Source organism: Alligator mississippiensis, chromosome 1, assembly GCF_030867095.1.
Source record: "Alligator mississippiensis isolate rAllMis1 chromosome 1, rAllMis1, whole genome shotgun sequence".
NCBI classification, from domain to species: domain Eukaryota; kingdom Metazoa; phylum Chordata; order Crocodylia; family Alligatoridae; genus Alligator; species Alligator mississippiensis.
In genome coordinates, this window is record NC_081824.1 from 480,603,896 (window position 1) to 480,623,558 (window position 19,663).

The 19,663-nt window shown below is 55.5% G+C and overlaps 1 protein-coding gene across 1 annotated transcript; it reads left to right on the forward strand.

Moving 5' to 3' along the window:
- The first annotated feature begins 6,221 nt into the window (after positions 1–6,221).
- LOC132249538 (olfactory receptor 2AT4-like) lies at positions 6,222–7,214 on the forward strand. Its single transcript, XM_059724892.1, has one exon. The coding sequence runs from the start codon at positions 6,255–6,257 to the stop codon at positions 7,212–7,214; it is 960 nt and encodes a 319-aa protein (XP_059580875.1). The 5' UTR covers positions 6,222–6,254.
- Positions 7,215–19,663: the final 12,449 nt, after the last annotated feature.

Genomic DNA, 19,663 nt, shown 5'->3' on the forward strand with positions numbered 1-19,663 from the left:
AAGTTGCTAGGGCAACAGGGCAAAATGAGGCGGTCAGCAGACACCTGCAAGTGGTCAGCTGACTGGATGCAGGCAGGGCCCTGGGTGCATATAAGTCCAAGGTTGGGGCTGTCAGGGAAATCTCTCCCTGGATGCCAGAAGGGAAGGAGCTCCTGCCCAGGGATGCTGGGCTGACTGCTTTGCTGCCTACAGGAGCAGGGAGGCTCAGGGAGCATGCGAGGTATCCTGGCAGGAAGGCATGCTATTTCAGGGTAAGGGTTTGCCCTCTTAAATGGGAAGAGGGCTGCTACTTTGTTATGATAATGTTACAGCTCAGGGACTTATGTCACATTACTATTTCTTTACCAGTGGTTTAGGATGAGGCTGCAAGGGGAGGTAAGGAGGTCTCATTATTGCCCAAGGGGCACATGACTGCCAGGGGTAGGCTCAAGCAGTTTTTGAGCCCAGAACAGACAGAAAGAGGGTGCAGCCACACAGGGGCCAGGGGAGCAGTGACTGGAAAGGACAAACTGAAGCTAGTGCCTCAAAGCCTGGTTCGATTCAGTGGGCCCAGGCTAGAAGGTGTAGTGAGATTAAAGTGGCAAAGGCCAAGGAGGAACAACATTTCTGTAACACTCATGAGGTATGGTAAAGAGGAGGATTTGGAGCCACAATTAGCCCATAAGGCTTTGGGTGACCTGCCAGGCACAGTTGACTACAGAGACCCAGCCAGGGGCCTGGGACCAATGAGGATAACTAGGGTGTGGGGGACACTACTGGGGGTTTTGGTGGGACCAGAGCTATGCAAAGGTCTGTGGGAAGCCTCCCTATTCATTTATATTTCCATCCAGGTGTGGCAGGCGAGACAGGAGGGTACTCCAGGGGTGGAGCAGGACATAGTTGCAGAGCCAGTGAGGGGCATCACGGCCACCCCTGAGACCCTGATGTGTTACAATGTGCATGTGTGGTGTGGTGTGCAGGGTGTACGTATGGGGTATGGGTATGTTAGGTGCGGTATGTGAAGGAGGGTGGGGGGGTGGATATGGAGGGTTGCAAGGGTGGGGTGTGTGGCTGGGGTGGAGGTGTGGGTGTGCATGTTTGTGTGAGGGGGTGGGAGTGTGTGTGGGGGCTGTGGGAGGGTGTGGGTGTGTTTAGGAGTCTGGTGGGGGGTGAGGGGGTGTGGCAGGGTGTGGGTGTGTGGGTGGGAGGGCCATCTGCAGAGTCCCTGGCGTGTGCGAATCCCTGGAGCTGCATGTGGTGGCAGTGAGCGGGGCCAGCCCAGCCCTGCCCTACAGTGCAAAGGAGGCAGTCAGGCCCACAGGCTGCAGGAAGAGGAGCTCCTGGGAGAGAAGGGCTGCAGGAGACAGGCAGGGGGCACCGAGGCCACCCATGAGAGCAGGGTTGGGAGAGCTGAGTGGGAAGTGTGGCTTCAGGTGACATTGAGCCAGGGTGGGGGAGATTCAGTTTGTGAAGCAGCTTGCTTGTGTTTCTGCTGCATTTACGCTTGGGACCGGAGGACCAGGTTGTGGCTGTAGGAGAGGAGGAAGACCGCGGTGGGGTGCTGGTGGGGCACTCTGTGACAGGTAGCCAGCCTGGGCTCAGTGGCCTGGAGGGCTCAGGGCTGGCCCATAGGACGAGAGTGCAGGACATGGCCAGGGGCCCGGATCATGTGAGTGTGAGACAGGTCTGGGGCCCAGGAGCCAAGGCCCGAGGCAGGAAGTCTAAGCTGAGGAGCACAGCCAGAACAGAAGCACCAAGGCGGGGAAGGCTGAGGGCCAACAGCTGCGTTGGGCCAGAGAGCCCACTCTCAATGAGGAGGGAGTAATATCGACGAGGCGTAAGTGTGACTACAAGGGAGGATGGAGCTGTGAATATAGCCCATAAGGGAACTGGCACCATGAGGCTCTGGCAGGGCCAGGAGGGCCACAACTTAGAGCCTGAGGGGCAAGACCAGAGCCAGCTGAGTACAGGACATACCAGCTAGCTAAGTGAACTGGGTCTTACTCTGGGACTGCTGGGTGGCCTCCCTAGACACCATGAAAGTTCCCTCAAGGCTTGGATGGTGAGATCAAAAAGGGAGGGGACCTGAGGAGCCAGAGCGGGGCAGGAATTGCTCGGCCGCAGGGACCCTGGGGCCGGGCTCTGCCACGGGAGCCAGTGCACAATTGTTACGGGTCAGATGTGTCCACGTGTCCGGAGCTGCAGCGCTCCAGGTAGAGCAGTCTCCTTTTAGGTGTTAAACCAATATGTTTGCAGTGAAAATGGTTGGGGGGCTGGGGCACATGATTTGTGAGGAGAGACTGAGGGAAATGGGCTGTCTTTGCCTGCAGAAGAGAAGACCGAGGGGGATTGAATAGCAGCCTTCAACTCCCTGCAGGGGATGCAAAGAGGATGGAGCGGGGCTGTTCTCAGTGGGGGAAGATGGCAGGACAAGGAGCAAAGGGCTCCAGCTGCAGCAAGGGGAGTTCAGGTTAGATATAAGGAAAAACTTTCCCACTAGGAGAGGTAGTAAAGCACTGGTGAAGGCTACCTGAAGAGTTGAGGAGTCTCCATCCTTGGAGGTTTTGAAGCGCCAGTTAGACAAAACCTTGCCTTGGATGAACTAGTTGGGGCTGGTCCTGCTTTGAGCAGGGGGTTGGACTAGATGTGACCTCCCAAGGTCCCTTCTAACCCTCATGTTCTATGACTCTATGATCCCAGCTCTTCTGATCACCCCTCAGATGTCCTTTGCTACTGGAAGTCTCAGCACATGAGTTTTTGGGGATTAACTGGATCTGGGGGTGCTTTGATGGCTCCATAAATTATTTAATGAGGCAAAGTTTGGAATGACATGGTTGGATGGGACAATCACCCAGTTAAGTCAATGGCCAACATCCAGTGACTTTCGATGGGAGCAGGCCGGCATTCCCCATGAATCATGACATTGAAACATTGGGTAATGTGTCATCAGATTGCACACACCTTAGTTCCAATATCTCCGTTTCATCTCCTTGACTGTCAGCATCTTCAATGTGATTTGCACCTATTGTGAACTCTGCTGCGCCACTGAGGTCCCAAACCTGCTGGGATTGCTTATCATTAAAGTAACGAAGGCCATTTCAGTCTCTTAATTGAAGACAAAGAAAAAAACCCCAATGCTGATGTCACCTTTGGGGACTGCGATGGGGAAAACAACCAAGCAGTTTGTTCAAAAGACACACAGTCCTCTTAGTCGGGCCAGTTGCAGAGGCTTTGCAGCTGGAGTCTCGCGCCCATCATTGAGAATAAGCCTAGCCACAGTGAAGAACTTTTCATCACTTGAATGTGCAAGTGAGTTACTATTCACATGGCTGTATCACATGTTCTTACCTTTCAGTCTAACTACCTACTTCCTTTGCTTTAGCTTTTCGGATGGAAACCAGGATGGAGGGAAAGTTTAATACAATGAATATAAATAGGCAACAAACCAAGGCATTTTATTTGTCTTAAAAGAGAGCAGTTTCAGGACAATGCTAGTGTGGGGGATACTACATCTTGAAAGTTTGCATTAAATACTATAAAGCCGTTTGCTTTTTATAGTAGGGCTTTTATAATGTAAACTTTGATCCAAAATCCTTTGCAGAGTTGAAAGAGCAACACAGGGGGAAGCGAGTAATGAAGTGGTGCAGGTAGGAGGTGAGGAGAGAGAGCAAAATGCCTGGAGACTGCCTGTGTGCTAGGATGTCAACGAGAGAGAAACAGTCTGCTTGTTGTGTAGGTTAACCTCGTTCTTTCAATCTTTCTACCGAAGGGTGAGTTAGCTTGAAGCCGATCAGAGATTTAATGACCTCAGAAAATTCTGATTATAACGGTATTTGAGACCAGAGCGATAACATTGTCAACTCCTTGTAATTAGAGAATGGGAAAATTAAAAGGACTCAAAAGCTAAATTCACTTAGAGTTTAAAAAGGCTGAATGCCCATTTGAATCTTTTTTTTCTTAGAAACCCCATACATCTGCTATTTATCAGTCTAAAAAAATTATCGGCAGGAATGGGAATGCCTGGAAGTCTTCCAGCACCACGCTCTGAGCTCCTGTCATAGAGAGGTGAAGTACATACACGTCTCCTGGGCGTCTTCTATCCCTGTTCTCAGAGCACAAGAGCAAGGGACAGCCAAACACGACTTATAAAACTCATAGAAGAAAATGCTTATCCTCAGATCACAAATGAGTATGGTGAACACTGTCACGGGGCAGTCCTTTTCAGGGAGCCTGGGCTGCAGAGCTCCCTTATCCCATCCCGCCTAGATTAGCTAGGCTGCAGAAAAGGGGGCTGGAGTTGGAGGAGCTGCAGACGAAGCTGGAGTCTGACGCTAGCTGGAGTAGGACGGAGAATCTGGGCTGGAGATAAGGAGACTTAGATACTCCAGACTCCTGCAATGGTGGGCCTGAGCGCCCCAGGAGCAGCGTACTCTTTGGGGTGGCTAGACCTCAGACTATTACTCTCTTCTGTCAGGGAAGAGAGGAAGGGAACGGGGAATCAAGACAGGACCCAAGGTTCCCCAATCGTCCCACTCTCCATAGGAAACCCCTGGAATAAGTGACAGATGCCAGGCAGAGTTTCAAAGATGGACCCACGAAACACTTGAGAAATCAGTGCCCTCGGCTGGCGAGGCAGGAGGACAGATCCCAGTGCCAGGTGGTAATTAGGAAGCTCTGGGCTCAATAACTGCTTGAGCCTGCCCCGGGCAATCACATGCCCCCCTGGGCAGTAATGAGGCCTCCTTACCTCCCCTTGCAGCCTCCCCTTGCTGAAGACCTGGGAGCAAAGAGGAATAAAGATGGTCCTCACAAGAGGCAGGGTGCGCAGCCAGAGCCCTCTGCACAGAACAGGGCACCTGAACACGGCACCTGCCATGGACCACAGCAAGGGGTGTTTGGAGAGGAGGGATGTGGGAGCCCAGGTCCCTGCTGTCCGGGATGGGACAGGCAGAGAGCGGGTTTGTGTCCCTGGCAAGAAACTACAAGCCCTTGAACAGCGCGGAGCAGAAACTCCAGCACCTGCAGTCAGTGCGGTGCTGCGTACGGCAGGTACAGCAATCCCGTTAGAAGAGGGGTGGATGGGAATGGGGCACCCCAGCAAGTACCCCACAGTGTCACGGGCTCCAGCCCCAGCCCTGGTGAAGGAGGGAAGAGGCTGAGGTTCCTGAGCGTGTCGGCACCCAGAAGAGATGCTGCGGGGGCTGGCAGCTTCCAGCAAGGGGAGGCAGTGGGGTTTGCTCTGCCCATGGAGAGCACCGATTCCAGAACGGAGGATGCAGAGTTTATACCAGGGCAAGGGGGAAATCCCTCTCCGGGCAACTTGAGAGCCAGGAGTGGGCCATGACCCAGATGGGGAGAGCACAGAAAGGTTTCCCAGGGGCAGCAGGAACCCAAGGAAAGACACCGCGGTGGAGGAGAAAGAGAGAGGCTCTGGGGGAGCGGGTGAGAGACAGCAGGAGCCCCAGGGAAGACGGAGGGAAATGCACAGGCACAATAAAGACTGCTTGTTTGCAGCAGATCGGTCTGCTGTGCTGTTTGGGAGGTCTGGCCGCCCCTCTCTCACGTGAGGAGGAAGACACCCCATCTTGAGCGCTGAGCAAAGAGGGAGCTGTCTGGGGCCACGGTGCTACAGGGAGCCGGGGCAGACAAGAGCAGGGGCTCAGAGCCGGAGCTTGTCTCTTTAGAAGTCACCCCAGGGCTGGCTGCCCGGTGTCCTCACTGCCAGCAGACAAGGCTTCTTCCCGGGGAGGCTTGAGGCAGATTTTCCCCTGACAAGGGCTGATCCACGACCCTCTACAGACCCTACAGAGCACTGAGAAGTGTGGGTGCAGTAGGGAGCAAACCAGTCCAGACGGGCATCCTGCATTGGAAAGACCAGGCATCTCGGCTGACTCCCATAGCAAGTGAAGCCCATTTTTCCAGCTGATTGGGTGCGGTGGTGGTACCAGCTGAGTCTCGTCTCAAGCAGGAGAGCCTCAGCCTGCTCTCTCACACTGCCACGGCAGTCAGGGCCGGACGTACAGCGGAGAGGCTCTGATGCCAAGATATGTGGAAGCAGACAGTGCCGTTGGTGGAAATGCAGCACAAAATCCACCTCTTCTTCCACCTTTTGCACTTAACATATCATCTGAAGGGAAGGGCACTGGAAGGTAAGTGAAACGGCATCATAATCTTTAGCAAACGGCACAGTGTGAACGGCCCTGCTGACTGCTTTGTGCCCAGGACGTACTCGCTGACTGCGTGTTTTCCATTCCAGATGTTTCAGGACGCGGGCCATGGACAGCTGCAACAGCAATGCTTCTGCCAAAAGCTTTTTTCTGGTTGGGTTTCCTGCTCTTCAGGACTACCAGCTCCCGCTCTTTCTTGTCTTTCTCTTATTCTACCTGCTCATACTAGCCGGCAACCTCGCCATCATCACGGTTGTGGTGGTCGACCCAAAGCTTCACAAGCCCATGTACTTTTTCCTAACGAATCTCTCCGTGTTAGATATCCTGTTCACAACCACGACCATTCCCAAAATGCTGGCTATGTTTCTGGTCGATGCCAAAACGATTTCTTTCCAGGCCTGTTTCCTGCAGATGTACAGTTTCCACGGGCTAACGGTGACAGAAGCTCTGATTCTGGTGGTCATGTCTTACGATCGCTATGAAGCCATTTGCAATCCTTTGCATTACGCGGTTAAAATGACCAAGAGGATGAACATCCAGCTGGCAGCAAGTGCCTGGATAACTGCCCTGATCATCCCGGCACCTGTCATGATCCAGACCTCTCAGTTAGCGTTTGGTGAAACCACCAAAGTTTATCACTGCTTCTGTGATCACCTGGCCGTGGTCCAAGCAGCCTGCCCGGATTTTGGTGCCACTTTTCAGACCTTCTTGGGGTTTTGCATTGCCATGACGGTCTCCCTCGTGCCTCTTATGCTTGTTGTTGTGTCATACACTCACATCATCATCTCCATATTAAAAATCAACTCCAAGGAAGGTCGCAGTAAAGCTTTTTCCACTTGCACTTCCCATTTGATTGTGGTTGGCACTTACTATTCATCCATTGCTGTGGCATATGTCTCGTACAGAGCACGTATGCCTATTGATATCCACGTCATGAGCAACGTGGTTTTTGCTATTTTAACTCCTTTGTTAAATCCCCTCATTTACACTTTACGCAACAAGGAAGTGAAACGGGCAGTAAAACAGTTCATTTTTTCCAAGATCTTTCCTCTTACTAAAAAGATGTAGTTGTAGCAACAGGGTTTATTGTTTTACCATTCATTTGTTCCCTTCTGCCGTGGACGGATCTCTGAATGGATGCACTCCTTCCACCCACTTTAGTATTAGCTCATGTCCAAGCGTACACAAGTGCCCTAAAGGAGCTGTATTTTGACAAGTGCTTTGTAAAAAAGCCCAGCTCGGTACTCTCTGTATCTTATGCCTCCATGACTCTGGATCAAGCATGTTCTGTTTCCACGTGGAAACAACCCGACCAAAGAGCTGAATGTGAACTTGTCCTTTCCTTTTCAGGCGCAGAAACCTGTGAGCCATCTCCATCTACCACATATAATGGCTGTAATCGGGATGTAATTTAAGACAGGCTTTCCTCATCAGTATGATTTTATCCTGTTTACTATTAAAACATTCGATTACCCCATTCATTTTTTTTCCTCCGTGACCCAGTGGAAAAAAATTAAATGATCACTCCTAAATAATAAAACGCTTGGCCATGCTTACGTGTCACCCTTTTCCTACGTATAAAGCAGTGAGGGCACGGACAGATTTAACATTTGTAGCTCTCCAAGTACTTTGGAGGTCTTTCAAAAAAATCAAGGGACAGATATCTCCACCCAATGAGATCTTTCTATTATGCCCATCCTCAGAAAGGATCTTTCTAATATGCCCATCCTCCATGTAAAGCATCTCATTTTACATCTGTATCCTCCAGCAGAGTATGATAGGTCAGTCCTCCAGCATCCCACAGTGCCCTGCAGCTATCATGTTCCCCATCGCCCTGCTCCCAGGTGTTGCCTCTATAGTTCACTGCAAGTCCACTGCTCTGGGGCCCCAGGACCTGCCCAGCGTGTGGCCTTGCCTATATGCAGCCAAGCACAAAGACACCACTGTACCCACCCCTTGTTGGCCATCCATCCAAGAACTGTTCCTGGGGTGGGCAGCAATCTCAAGGACCCTCTGGGCAAGTCACCAATGGCCCCATGCCCATGATGTCCATGCCTCCATCCTCCGCCATGTCTGCAGAGCGGTCCACAAACCAGAGGTGGGCAGAGGTCCTGAGACTCGCTCTCAGCATGGACAGACTGTGGGGTGTAGGAGAAGATGCGCGTGGGGTTGGCAGTTGAGTGAGGTGAAACACAGGGAAGAAAGGGGCTGCATGAGGAGACTGAGGAGAAGGGGTTGAAGGGGAAACCGGGAATGCGAAGAGACCCAAGACTCCCTCTCTGTCCTGATGGCTAAACTTCTCTGCCATGGCTCCTTCATCTCCTCCTGCAGCTGGCTGCCCCTTTTCCCATCACCTTTTCTTCTTTGCACCCACAATGAGGCCAGCTTCTGGGTTCAGCGCATCCGACAAAGCCAAAGCTCGCTGCATTTCAGCAGTACGTTTTCCAGCCCCGATAGGTCCACAACTGAGATTCAGTCCACAGAAAGCACAGTGGCCGACAGAGCTGAGCGGGGTGTTTGCAACCCGTGAGACCATCGCAGGAGCGCTGGCTGCACAAGACCCGCGTGGCCGGGCTGGTTTTGTTCAGAGCTGAGACCTGCTGAAGATTATTTTGTGCAGGGCTTGTGCGCAGAACGGCCAACGGCAGCAACAACCCGCGTGTCTCCTCTGAAGTCCCATGTCCCCTTGTTTTAGGTGCTGCCCCCAAGTAGTGGTACAAGATGGGGCTGTGCCATGCACGGATGAGCTAGCTCCCTGCAAAGAGCACATCTCCCAAAACACCGGCCTGGGATCACTGCACCTATTAGCCACCCACCTTTCACCCCGTGGGCTTGTCAGTCCGCAAGCCGGACCCAGTCCGTGGGCCTAATTCAGCATCTGGTACAGACATAGCTGGGGCCTGATCCAGCTGTGCAGGTATGACTGGGACCCAAACCCTCTGTGCAGGCCTAGCCTGGCCGGAGCTGGATCCAGCCGCACAAGGCTGGGGGCCTGATCCACTGCTCCCCACCACTGAGTTTCCAGACCCGGCGGGACCCCCCCGCCATATGACTGTAGCAGGATCCAGCATCCGTGGCCATCCAGGGCACCCCTTGTGGCCCCATTTGTCCTGCTGGCTCCCGTCCTGCCTCTCAGGATACCACCCTGTCATCCCACCTGCCTTGCCTGGATGGTAGACTGGGGGACACTGCCGTCCAAGGCCAATGTGAGTTACCTGGGCATGGTCTCACTTCAGGGGGCTCGGAGCCCTTCTGCCATACAGCTGTGCCAGCCGACTGGCCCCGTCACCCTTGCCCTGGCCCCACTCATAGCCCTCCAGGCCTTAATCACATTATGCGGTTTAATCACATTATGGGCTTTAATCATGGACTCCTCTGCCCCCAAAGCCACATCCACGCCTTGCAAATATTACTATACATCCTTCACCCGCCCTCTGAGTTGCTGGCTCTTTCTGGGCTGTCGATGAGCTGCTTGGCTTTGCCCACACAGCCTGCTGGGTCCCAGACCCATACGAGGCTCTGTCTGGGCTTCAGCCCCTTCTCTAGTCGCACTTGGGGTCCCTAGTCCTGTCTCAGCTCTAGCTCAGCCCTGGGTCCCAGCCTATCTGGGCTTCAGTCCTTTAAAACATGCAGCAACCTGCAGGCCTCCACCTGCGACTCCACACCACCCTATCAGTCCACTGAAACCTCCGGTTCCTTAGTCTCCAGGTCCCCGCAGCTCCCAGTCCTCTGCCCGATGACTCCCTCCAGCTCCCCTGGGTGCCCGGGCTGACTGGGTCCCCTGCCTTTGGAGGCAGGGCTCTCAGGAGGTCTTTCCTCTCTGCAGCTCAGGACCATGCTGGCCCTCTAGCTCTGGAGCTAGGCTTGAAGTATACTGGCCTCCAGCCCTTTCCAGCCACCTGTCCTCTGACTCACCCAGGGGTTTCTGTGTAGCCCATTAATCCCCCTGCTCCTCTCACCACCTGCCCAGCTCGCCTCCATTTGCTCCTTAGCTGCCTGCTTGCCAAAGCAGAGCTCCTGTAGCTTACTGCAGAGCGTCTTTCCCCTGATCCCTCTCTGCAGCGCGTCTCATATCCGCTCATGTGCTGCTTGCTCCTCTGGCCCCTGCTGCTGCCCTCCAATCCTAGCCTCGAAGCCGCAGGGGTTAGGGGACCCTGCCACGGTGACATGGCTCTGGGCCAGATGTGGCACGCAGGCCGGGGATTGAACATGCCTAACACATGTGGTACATGAACCTCTATATATCTCCTTTCATAAGGGAGGTTGGGCAGACTTCAGCGGGCTGCTAGAGAGGGGCCTGTTGCAGAAACCACTTGATGATGAATTATTAACTACTCTTAGGAAGAAGGGCAGGATGGCTCCCTGGTGTTTTCCATCTGCTCTCTCTGTTTTCCAGTGCCCTGCTCATTTCACAATGAAATGGCTCGATTAACACCCCCCCCCTGCCACACACACACACACACACACACACACACACACACACACACACACTTCCTCCCCAGCACAGTGGTTCTCAATGTTTTTTGGCTGTGTACCCCTTTACCTGAAAACTGGTGCTGCCAATACCCCCTACACCCAACACATCTCTGCCTGCTCAGCCCTTAGGACAAGGGTGGTCCCGGTCACTCACGACAGACCGGGGAGAGGAGAGACAGCGCAGTGGCAGATAGGCCAGGGAGCAGAAAGCAGAGCAGCAGATTGGGCAGGGAGTGCCAAGAAGGAAGCAGAAAGCAGAGCAGACAATCAGGCAAGGGAAGGGGATCAGAGTGACATGCAGGGAGGGGGCGGGGATGGTTTGTGACACACCTGTGAAAGGGGCCGGTCCCTTGTGCCTTAGGAAGAGTGTCAACACCGAGGTCAACACGCAGCAACACCATTGCTCACCGTGCGTTGGCCATTCAGAAGCGCCACCACCATTATTAGACTCAAGGTATGCACTCATTAGCTATGTGCTGTGTACTCCCAGAGGTGCTGTGGGTCACCTGCCCTAGGAAATATGGCTAGAGCAGGGATGGGCAAAATGTGGCCCATGGGCCACATGCAGCCTGTAGACCACTCTATCTGGCCTGCGGGGCCACTAAAAAATTTAGAAAATTAATATTTATCTGCCCCTGGCTACCTGTCATGCGGCCCTTGATGGTTTGCCAAACTCAGTAAGTGGTCCTCCGCCCAAAATAATTGCCTGCCCCTGGGCTAGAGGCTGGTAGTTGCTGAAGATAGCATGGTATAACAGAGTTGCATGGAACAGAGCACTAACAGAGCAGAACAGGATACTACTGGAATACAAAGTCCCTAAGCTCACTTGCCTGGTAATGATTCAGTAGGACAAGGCTCCTGACCTGGCTCGAGGAGGTGTATGAAGCAGCTAGGAGTATATATAGCGGCAGCAACCCCCTGGGCAGGACAGCTGAGGGGCTCCAGCTGCTTGATGCGGCTTCTCCAATAAGCTGCATAGGACTGTGGCTGATCCAGGGGTGCAGCGATGCAGGTGCCCCTTCAGCCCTCCGATTCCTGCTCCACCCAAAGTTTGAAACCAGCTGCCTGGCAGTGGTGGCAGCATTTCTATTCAGGCAGCAGTGATTAGCGTGTGATGATGGTGAAGAAGTGCGTGTTGCCACACTCGTATGTCGGAAGCGTGAGGACCAGAAAGCCAGCGACAGGTAGAACGGTCAATGCCCGTAAGGCTTTGTGTGCCCGAAGGAGGGCCGCAAGAGCATTTGCAGATGATGCGGTCGGCCATCTGAGCACCACAGCTGCCAGCATCGCTGGAAAGAACCACTCATTAGCCCACTGATTGGCATGTGAGAAAAGCGGATGGCGAGGGGCAATTTCAAGGGAGTTGGGCTGTAGAGACCAGGGATCACGCCCTCTGCTAATAAGGCAAGCCAAGGGAAGAACAGTGCTTGCAGGCCGTGACTCAGTTTCCCTGCTCTCTGCTCCATTTGCCAGGAGATCTTATCTCAGAGAAATGGGGAGGAATAAAGAAATCTGAACCTGAGCTGTATAAGGCTCCCCCACACCGAGGCAGGGGGTGGGAGTCTGGATCCGGCCTCCGCCACGAGGATGGATGCTGAGGGGCCTGAGCGCTCCCCGCCCGGCAGTGAGCCTGTCTGCGCACCCTCTGCTGCGCACAGCTGCTCTTGGTCATGTCGCCTGATTGCTAAGATCCCAAGAAACCAGTGTCTTGTTCAGAGGAACTTGCTTCGCCTTCTCTTTTGTGGAAGACTTTGTTCCGTGTTGGTCTGGAGACGGTTAACTCTGTTGCACTCTGAAAGCAATACCTCATCTGGATGGAAAATGAAACAGTCTAACGCGTATTTTCCTGGTACCTCACAGTGGATGTACTAGATTGAATGAGCATTAACTAAAGTGCATTAATGCACGAGTATGCACGCCCTGCAGGCACCTATACACAAGCAGCAAGGGTGCTCCAGCGCACTGTCATTACAGCCCGTCCGAGCAGACTCGATTCAGTGCTGTGGTGATTACAGCGCTCCACAGGCTCCAGTGTCTCGTGTATCAGCGTCCCCGCGCTGAAAGACGGTGGTGGGGGCACACTAAAGCTGCCATACTTGCTAGTTTTCCTGCGCATCGGGTGTTTTGTTCCTGCACTCTCAGTAAGGTTTAATTAAAATACAGCCAGCTCTCCTGGACTCCTCTCCCCGTCAGACCGGCTTCCAGGGGGTCCTGCCCATGAGTTCCCTGAGGAAGCTGAAGTCTGCTTGTCTGAAGTCCAGGGGCCTTACTCTGCTGCTCTCCATCCTCCTCTTCCTCAGGATCCTGACCTCAATCATGTCGTGGTCCCTGCTGCCCAAGTTGCCGTCCACTACTACATTCCCCACCAATTCATTTGGCACTGGGGAGGCCACATCTGGAGTCCTGTGTCCAGCTGTGGGCCCCCACTACAGAAAGGATGTGGACAATTCGGAGAGAGCCCAGTGGAGGGCAATGAAAATGCCTCTGCCTGGCACCTCTCCGGTGTGTATTAACAACCTTCGCAGCAGCAGGACGTTGGCTGCTGCAGTTCCCCTGCTTTCTCTGTGGCAGGTGCAGGTGCGATGCCTGGTGCTGCATCGGGGGTGTCTGTGTGGTTGTGCTAAGAGGTTGGACAATTGGGTTGTCTGGGTTGGTGTGGGTCGGCCTGATCCTGCCTCCATCGGGGGTTGGACTAGATGATCTCAAAAGATCCCTTCCAGCCCCACTTCCTTATGTGTCCTATCATTTCTCTATGAAACTGGAGGCTGGCAACCAGGGCGGGACCCGGCTGCATATCCGACCCCAGCGATGCTCCCAGTCCCTCCACAGCCCCACGCTGCAGCAGCCTGGTTGGATGCAGGTGGGTGTTAAATGGGAGCAAGAAGCTCACTCTGGGTCCTGATCCAAACCCACATGGTCAAGAAAAAGCCCTCAGCTGGACTCCTGCCCCAGGGGGAATTTTTGGAGCAGTCAGAGGGGAAGCAAAGCAAACCACAGTCCCACTGGGACTGGGATAGGTGGGCCTGAGACCCCTGCCTGGCCGTGTCGATGCAGCACTGCACCAAGGCCTTGAGCACCTGCAGCCTGTAGGAGCCACGGCTCTCTCCCTGCAGGATGGTGTCGTCCAGGGCTGAGGTAGCCTGGGGCGAGGAGGGGGAAGAGGAATTGCACAGGCACCAGGGAACGGTGCTGCTTACCCTTCACCCACCCCGCAGAACAGCCTCGCACCCAACGGGGCTTCTCCCAACGGCCTCACAGCCCACGCAGCTCCTCCCTGCCGCTGTGTTGTAGGACACTTGCAGCGGCAGGGATGGAGGGGCAGTCCTGCTGCTTCTTGGCTTTGCAGCAGCAAACGAACTGGATGATGCCCCTGGGGAAGACAGGAGAATGTGGGCTACAAGGGGCCAGGCAGAAGCAGAGCCGGCCCTGCAAAACCCACGCTGGAGCCCACAGCCAGGTCCAAGCCCTTCCAACACCTGGGCCTGCTGCCTGGGATTGGCCCATTGGAAAGATGAGCCCATTTCATGGCACCGGGAGCCAAACAGCTCCAGAATTCAGGGGGGTTGTCTCCCGTGCTGTATGCCAGCTCTCTGCGGTGCACCCACCGTGGCTTTATCCCTGGATTCACTCAATATATTACCTTATCAAGGCAAAGAGCAAGGAGGGATTTGATAGCAATGGGCAGGTGTCTCCAGGGACAGAAAACGATGCCAGAGGCCAGGAAATTCTTTAATCCACTAAGGAACAGGCAGAACAAGAGCCAGTGGCTGGATGTCAAACCAGGCAAATTCAAATTAGAAATAAAGGTGCCCATTTGTAAGGAGCCAAGCCCCAGGGCATCCCTTCACACCCCCCAGGCCATGCTGGCTGCCCCTCTCCTGTCTGGCAGTCCTGCTTTAGCCAGACACGAGATCCCAGGCTCAGCGTGGAGGGAGTGCTGCGACGTGCACTGGCTGGCATGGTGGAGAGCGTCAGGCCTGGGGATCTAGTGATCCCTCTGGGCCGTGAGGTCTGCGAGCCGGCTCCGCGCGAACGCCTGGCCGGTGGGAGCACACTGCGTCCCCTTCCCTCTCTCTGCTCCAGAGACCGCGTCTAGCAATGGGGATTTCTGTCTAAACAGCTAGCGTTTCCTAATTTCAAAAAGTTTCTTTTCTTGCAAGTTGTGGCAGAGGTTTTTAGAAATGTTCAGACTGTCAAACTAGAGAGAAAGACAGAAATGCTAATTATCTTCAGGCTGGGGTCTTTTTAAATTTCCATTGACGTTTTCTGCTTATTTTTCCTTTTGTCCCAAAATGTAGAGGGGGGGGAGGGGGAGAGAAAGGGAAGATTCAGTATTTTCAGTTGTATTTTTGTTTTGTTTTCTGGCTTTCATTCCTTGTACCAAAACCTGAAAACTTCTAACCCTTCCCTCCCAAACCTTTCCTGTCATTTGGAAGAAAAAAGCTTAGTGCCATATTCATTCACATCTTACACTCACCTTTTTGCTGAAAAATGACCCACTGAAAATTAGGGAGTGTTTTAAATAAAAAAAAGAAACTGTTTCTGAATAGTTTGGATAAAAGCCAATGTTTTTTTTCTCTTCGTTCTGCCTTCCCAGAACAAGGCGCATAACTTTTGGGGAGGGTGTGTGGCATGCGAATAAACACGGCACTGTTTTTTGGAAAGCCCCTGAGGGCTGTCCTTGCAAAGCCTCTCTCCCTGCGGCACAGAAAAGAGGCTGGTGGACAGACGGTCTGGTGATGCAGCCATGGGGCAAAGAGCCAGTAGCTCTGGGTTCAGTTGTCACTGATGGCTGTGCGGACCTTGGGCAAGTCCTTCCCCCTCGTGCATCTCAGCTCCTGTCTGCAAAGCGGGGCCTTGCTGGTCTCTGTCTCCCAGGGGGTGGGTGAGCTGACAGAGGTGCCTCGTGCCCTGAGACAGGTGGGGGCCCTGGCATTACCTGGCCATGTAGAAGAGGGACTTGGGGGTGGGAATGATGTTGAAGGGCACAGGCAGCGTCAAGCCCTCCCGGAAGTAGGACAGGTAGAGCTCGGAGTGGGCAAACTTCCACTCCGCGTCGGCATCATCCTGCAACACAAGCCGGGGGGCAGCTCAGAGCCGTGGGGTCGTGCACGCCTTACAGGCACGTACAGGAGTTCCCCAGCTGGCCTGCGCTCACCCCTTCCCTGGGTCACTGAGCATGGCCATCTGCGCCCCTGGCATTGGGTAGACTGTCCTGCCTTTCATGCTGATAGTATACGGGGAGTGAAGCATGGGGCTGGGTGGCAGGTGGCGGGCACTGGGACATGAGCGGGGCAGGGGGAATCCCCCCTGGAAAAGAAGGAGGCAGACACAGGGGTCCTGGCCCCACTCCCAGGGTGCAGACTTCTCGTCAGTGCAAATGCTGGATTGGCAAGGCCAGGTCTGCCACGTGCCCACCTGGCATAAACCTCCAAGGGATCCTTGTCTGAGGGGAGCCAGTGACTGTTCCCCACCGTGCCGGAGGGGTTTAACCTAGAGATGGGACCAGCAGGGCCAAAGGCCGGGGGCCTGCCCCAGACAGGTATGGTATCTGGGCCTCCTGGGTTTCACCCTGACTGCGCTTCTGTGACAGAGAAATGCAGCTGGCTCTGGGGTGGCATATACTGGTGGTCCGTGCACAGTATGGATTCTGTCTGGAGGGGTGAGTGGGATGAAACAGCTTCCTTGTCAAAGGACTAGGCTGGGGCTTCTACCAGCCTTGCCCCATCCACTCGGGGGGGCTCGCTCCTGGCTGGTCCCCTCCCCCACCATGGGCCGGGCTCCCAACGGGGTCGACAGCGATCTTCTGGAAGGAGTTGGTGATCACAGCAACGAGCACGTTGAGGGGGACGATGACCACAACGATGGTGAAGATGCCGTAAAGCGCCCGGCCCACAAACTGGGCCACGAAGACCCGGGGCATGTCCACCACGCGGTGTTCTTCCATGCCGAACATGGTCCAGAACAGGAATGGGAACGTCTCGTTGAAGCTGCCGCAGAGCGGGTAGCGGGTTACCAGGCAGATGTGAGCTCAGCGCGGGCCTGATCCGGCTCGGAGCTACAGTAGGCACAAGACCATCGACCCCCGCGAGTCTGGGGCCCCACAGAGCCGTGCCCACACCCGCACACCTAGTCTACTGGGAAGACCCTTCCAACCCCAACCCTCCCACCTGACTCTGCGAGATCCCCTCTCTACTGGAAGGACACCCTGCTGGGGGAAAGCCCTGGTGCTCTGGACTTTAGCCATACATCCTCTCATTTCCTGTCTACACTGATCTGTGACTGGGGTATGCCCGTGTGCTCCGGGGCCAGCAGTGTGCATTGAATTGGGGACCTCTCCTCCCTTCCCTGGTGCTTGCTCCCAGGATGGGTTATAGGCAGGAGTGCTCTCCCCACCAAGCAAACCCAGCCCAGCTCTCTCAGGACAGGCTCTCCCTCCCTCTCGCCCCCAGCAGCACCTCCCTGCCCCTGCTGTGGCCCAAATCCAGCTTCCTTAACCACGGGTGACTAGCTCCATACACGTTACTCCAGCCGTGGCCACAGAAGGACCTGGTGCAATGGCACTAACGCTGCCTTCTCTCTGCTGGACATGCCTGGGACTGTGCCAGCCTTTCCCTTTCCTTTCTGCATTTCCCAGGCCCCGTGCCCTGCCCTGTGGCTCCAATCCGTGGAGAACTGTCCGCCCGTCCCCACCAGACCCTGGGTGCAGAGGCGGGGCTGGGGGTGGTTGTACTTGCCCAGCCACTTGGACTCCTGGTAGTGCACGTAGATGTTGTTGAGCCCGCACAGGAAAGCAGTGAGGATGATCATCAGGATGAACATGAACCTGCAAGGGGAGGCCAGGGAAAGGCGTCAGAGGGCAGGGAGCCCCGGGCCGGGCAGGCTGCAATGCAAAGGGCATTCATTTCTCGGTCCCCCAGTGGGAATCCAGCTGAGACTGGGCACTGGAGGCTGCATTGCTTCCCTGTGCAGGGGGCCATGCCACTGGGCAGTCGGGCTCCAGCTGGGGCTGGCCTTCGCTCTGGGACAATGCTGCCTGCGGGCAGGGAGCAGCCTGTACCATGGGTTTGTCTAGCATCTAGCACCGGGAGGGTGCCCTCTCCAGGGCCTCTGTGACCTTATTCAGCCTGCTTCCCATGCCCAGCCCTGCAGTCTGAGCCCACATGTTCAGGGGGGCAAAGCACCCACAGCAGAGGCGAGGGGGTGGCTCACTGACTTCAACGAGGCTTGGACAGGGGTAGCAATGCAGCAGCATAGCCCAGCCACGGCCTGGGCTTTGTCCCCAACTCCCTGGCCTGTCCCTTCCCCTCCTTGTGCCCTGGCTCTATAACCTTTGACCTTTATAAGGGTCTTTGGCAAGGCGGGGGTTGCCTTTCTTGGTAGTTGGGACAGGATCTGACCCTGCGGCTGCAACACCCGAGCACTGGCCGTCCCAATGCTCAGCTCTGGGCTGTTACAGGTGCTCTGGGTTTCTGCCCTGTTATTTGGGTGAGGGTGTGGGGGGAACCCGTGGGGGAGCACACACAGGGGCTGGGCGCGCTGGCCGAGGGGGCTGCTCCTGCATCCCCGTCTTGCACTCTTCCCGCAGAGCTAAGAGCTTTTATCACGACTGCTGTTACTGCAGCGCCACGGCTGCCCTCGGCTTAGCGCTGAAGCGGCTGCTGTCTCAGGCTCGTCCCCAGGATGAGGATTGCTGAGATTTGTCTCAACACGCTGCCAGCATCCCCTCCTGCTCCTGGGCACTCCTGGGCAGACCCACGGCTGGATACACGGACTCGCCCTGACGCCTCGTGGCAGGCTGGGGGAATGCTCTGGCTCAGGAGGATACGCAAGCTCTCAGCATCTTGCTGTGGTAGGATCATTGCACGTCACCGATAAATGTCCCTGCAGTCGCATCACCAGCCGACACAGCCGGCAACGGGGGCTCAGGGCAGGGAACAGACTGAGCCCGGGATATCTTGGCTGATTTCCCACGTAACCTGGAGGAAGGGATGGCCAGGAGTGTTTTGGGGGGAGCATGCATCCCACTGGGGCACGAGAGGGGAGGGAGGGAGATGTGAGGTCATCTGTGCTAGACAATCTCTCTGAACACGGGCTGTAGGGATGTGGGATAGATGGGGATTTCGGGGTCCCTCGGTCTCCCCACAAGAGGCAGAAGTACCGAGGGAACAGGGTGGCCCATGGGGCTGGGTAATGATGGAGAGTCTGTAGATGTGAGCCCAGGCCTGGCTGGGAGTCATAGAGTCATGCCCCGGGAATGAGTCTCAGCCCCGTCGTTCTTGCACAGGAAGCACGGTCCTGGTTGTACTCCTTGGCCTCTGTCCTGGCAAGAGTGACGTGAGTGGAGGCAGCTGCCGTCCCAGACCAGGGGCTGCTGGACAGGGCGGGGGGCGGCACGTCCCCCCAGGGAGCGGCTGGAGCCCCAGCAGCAGCAGTATGGGAGCTCGCTGGCCTTGGTGAAGCAGTAGCACTCGGGCGAGGAGGGGGCGTCCAGCAGCGGTACCGGCCTGGCACGGAGACCAGCACCGCAGCACGAAGGAGGCCAGGTACATGTGAGCGTGACGATGTCCAGGAAGCTCCACCAGTCGAGCAGGTAGCTGTGCAGCCCTTCGATCCACACCTCCTTGCACTTGCACCAGAAGGAGCCTGGGGGGCGAGGGGATGGGCAGGAGCAAGGGGGCCCTTGTGCCTGCCACCTCTCCAGGGAGTGAATTCGGGCTCTGGCGAGGGCTGGGCTCAGGTCCCCCACCGATAACCAGCCTTCCTCTGGTGTGTCTGCCCGGGCTGGAAACTCCTTGGGACAGAGACTGCTTCTGACTCGGGTCCTGTATAGCATCCCGCGGGGCCTGGGGGATACGTCGAGGCACAGGACTGGCAGGGACCAGCTGTGTGAGCGAGCCTAGCCCCTGCTGGGGCAAAGACCCCAGCCCATGATCTACCATGGAGGCCTCCCTATGGCCACAACGACGCCCTTTCCAGCAGGCTCAGAAACAAAATCATTGCCCCCCGGGCAGGGAGCATCCACCAGGTCCAGAGCTGGT

Bases quoted from the DNA above. Each gene is read 5' to 3' on its own strand.
- LOC132249538 (XM_059724892.1), top strand. From the start codon at position 6,255: ATGGACAGCTGCAACAGCAATGCTTCTGCCAAAAGCTTTTTTCTGGTT.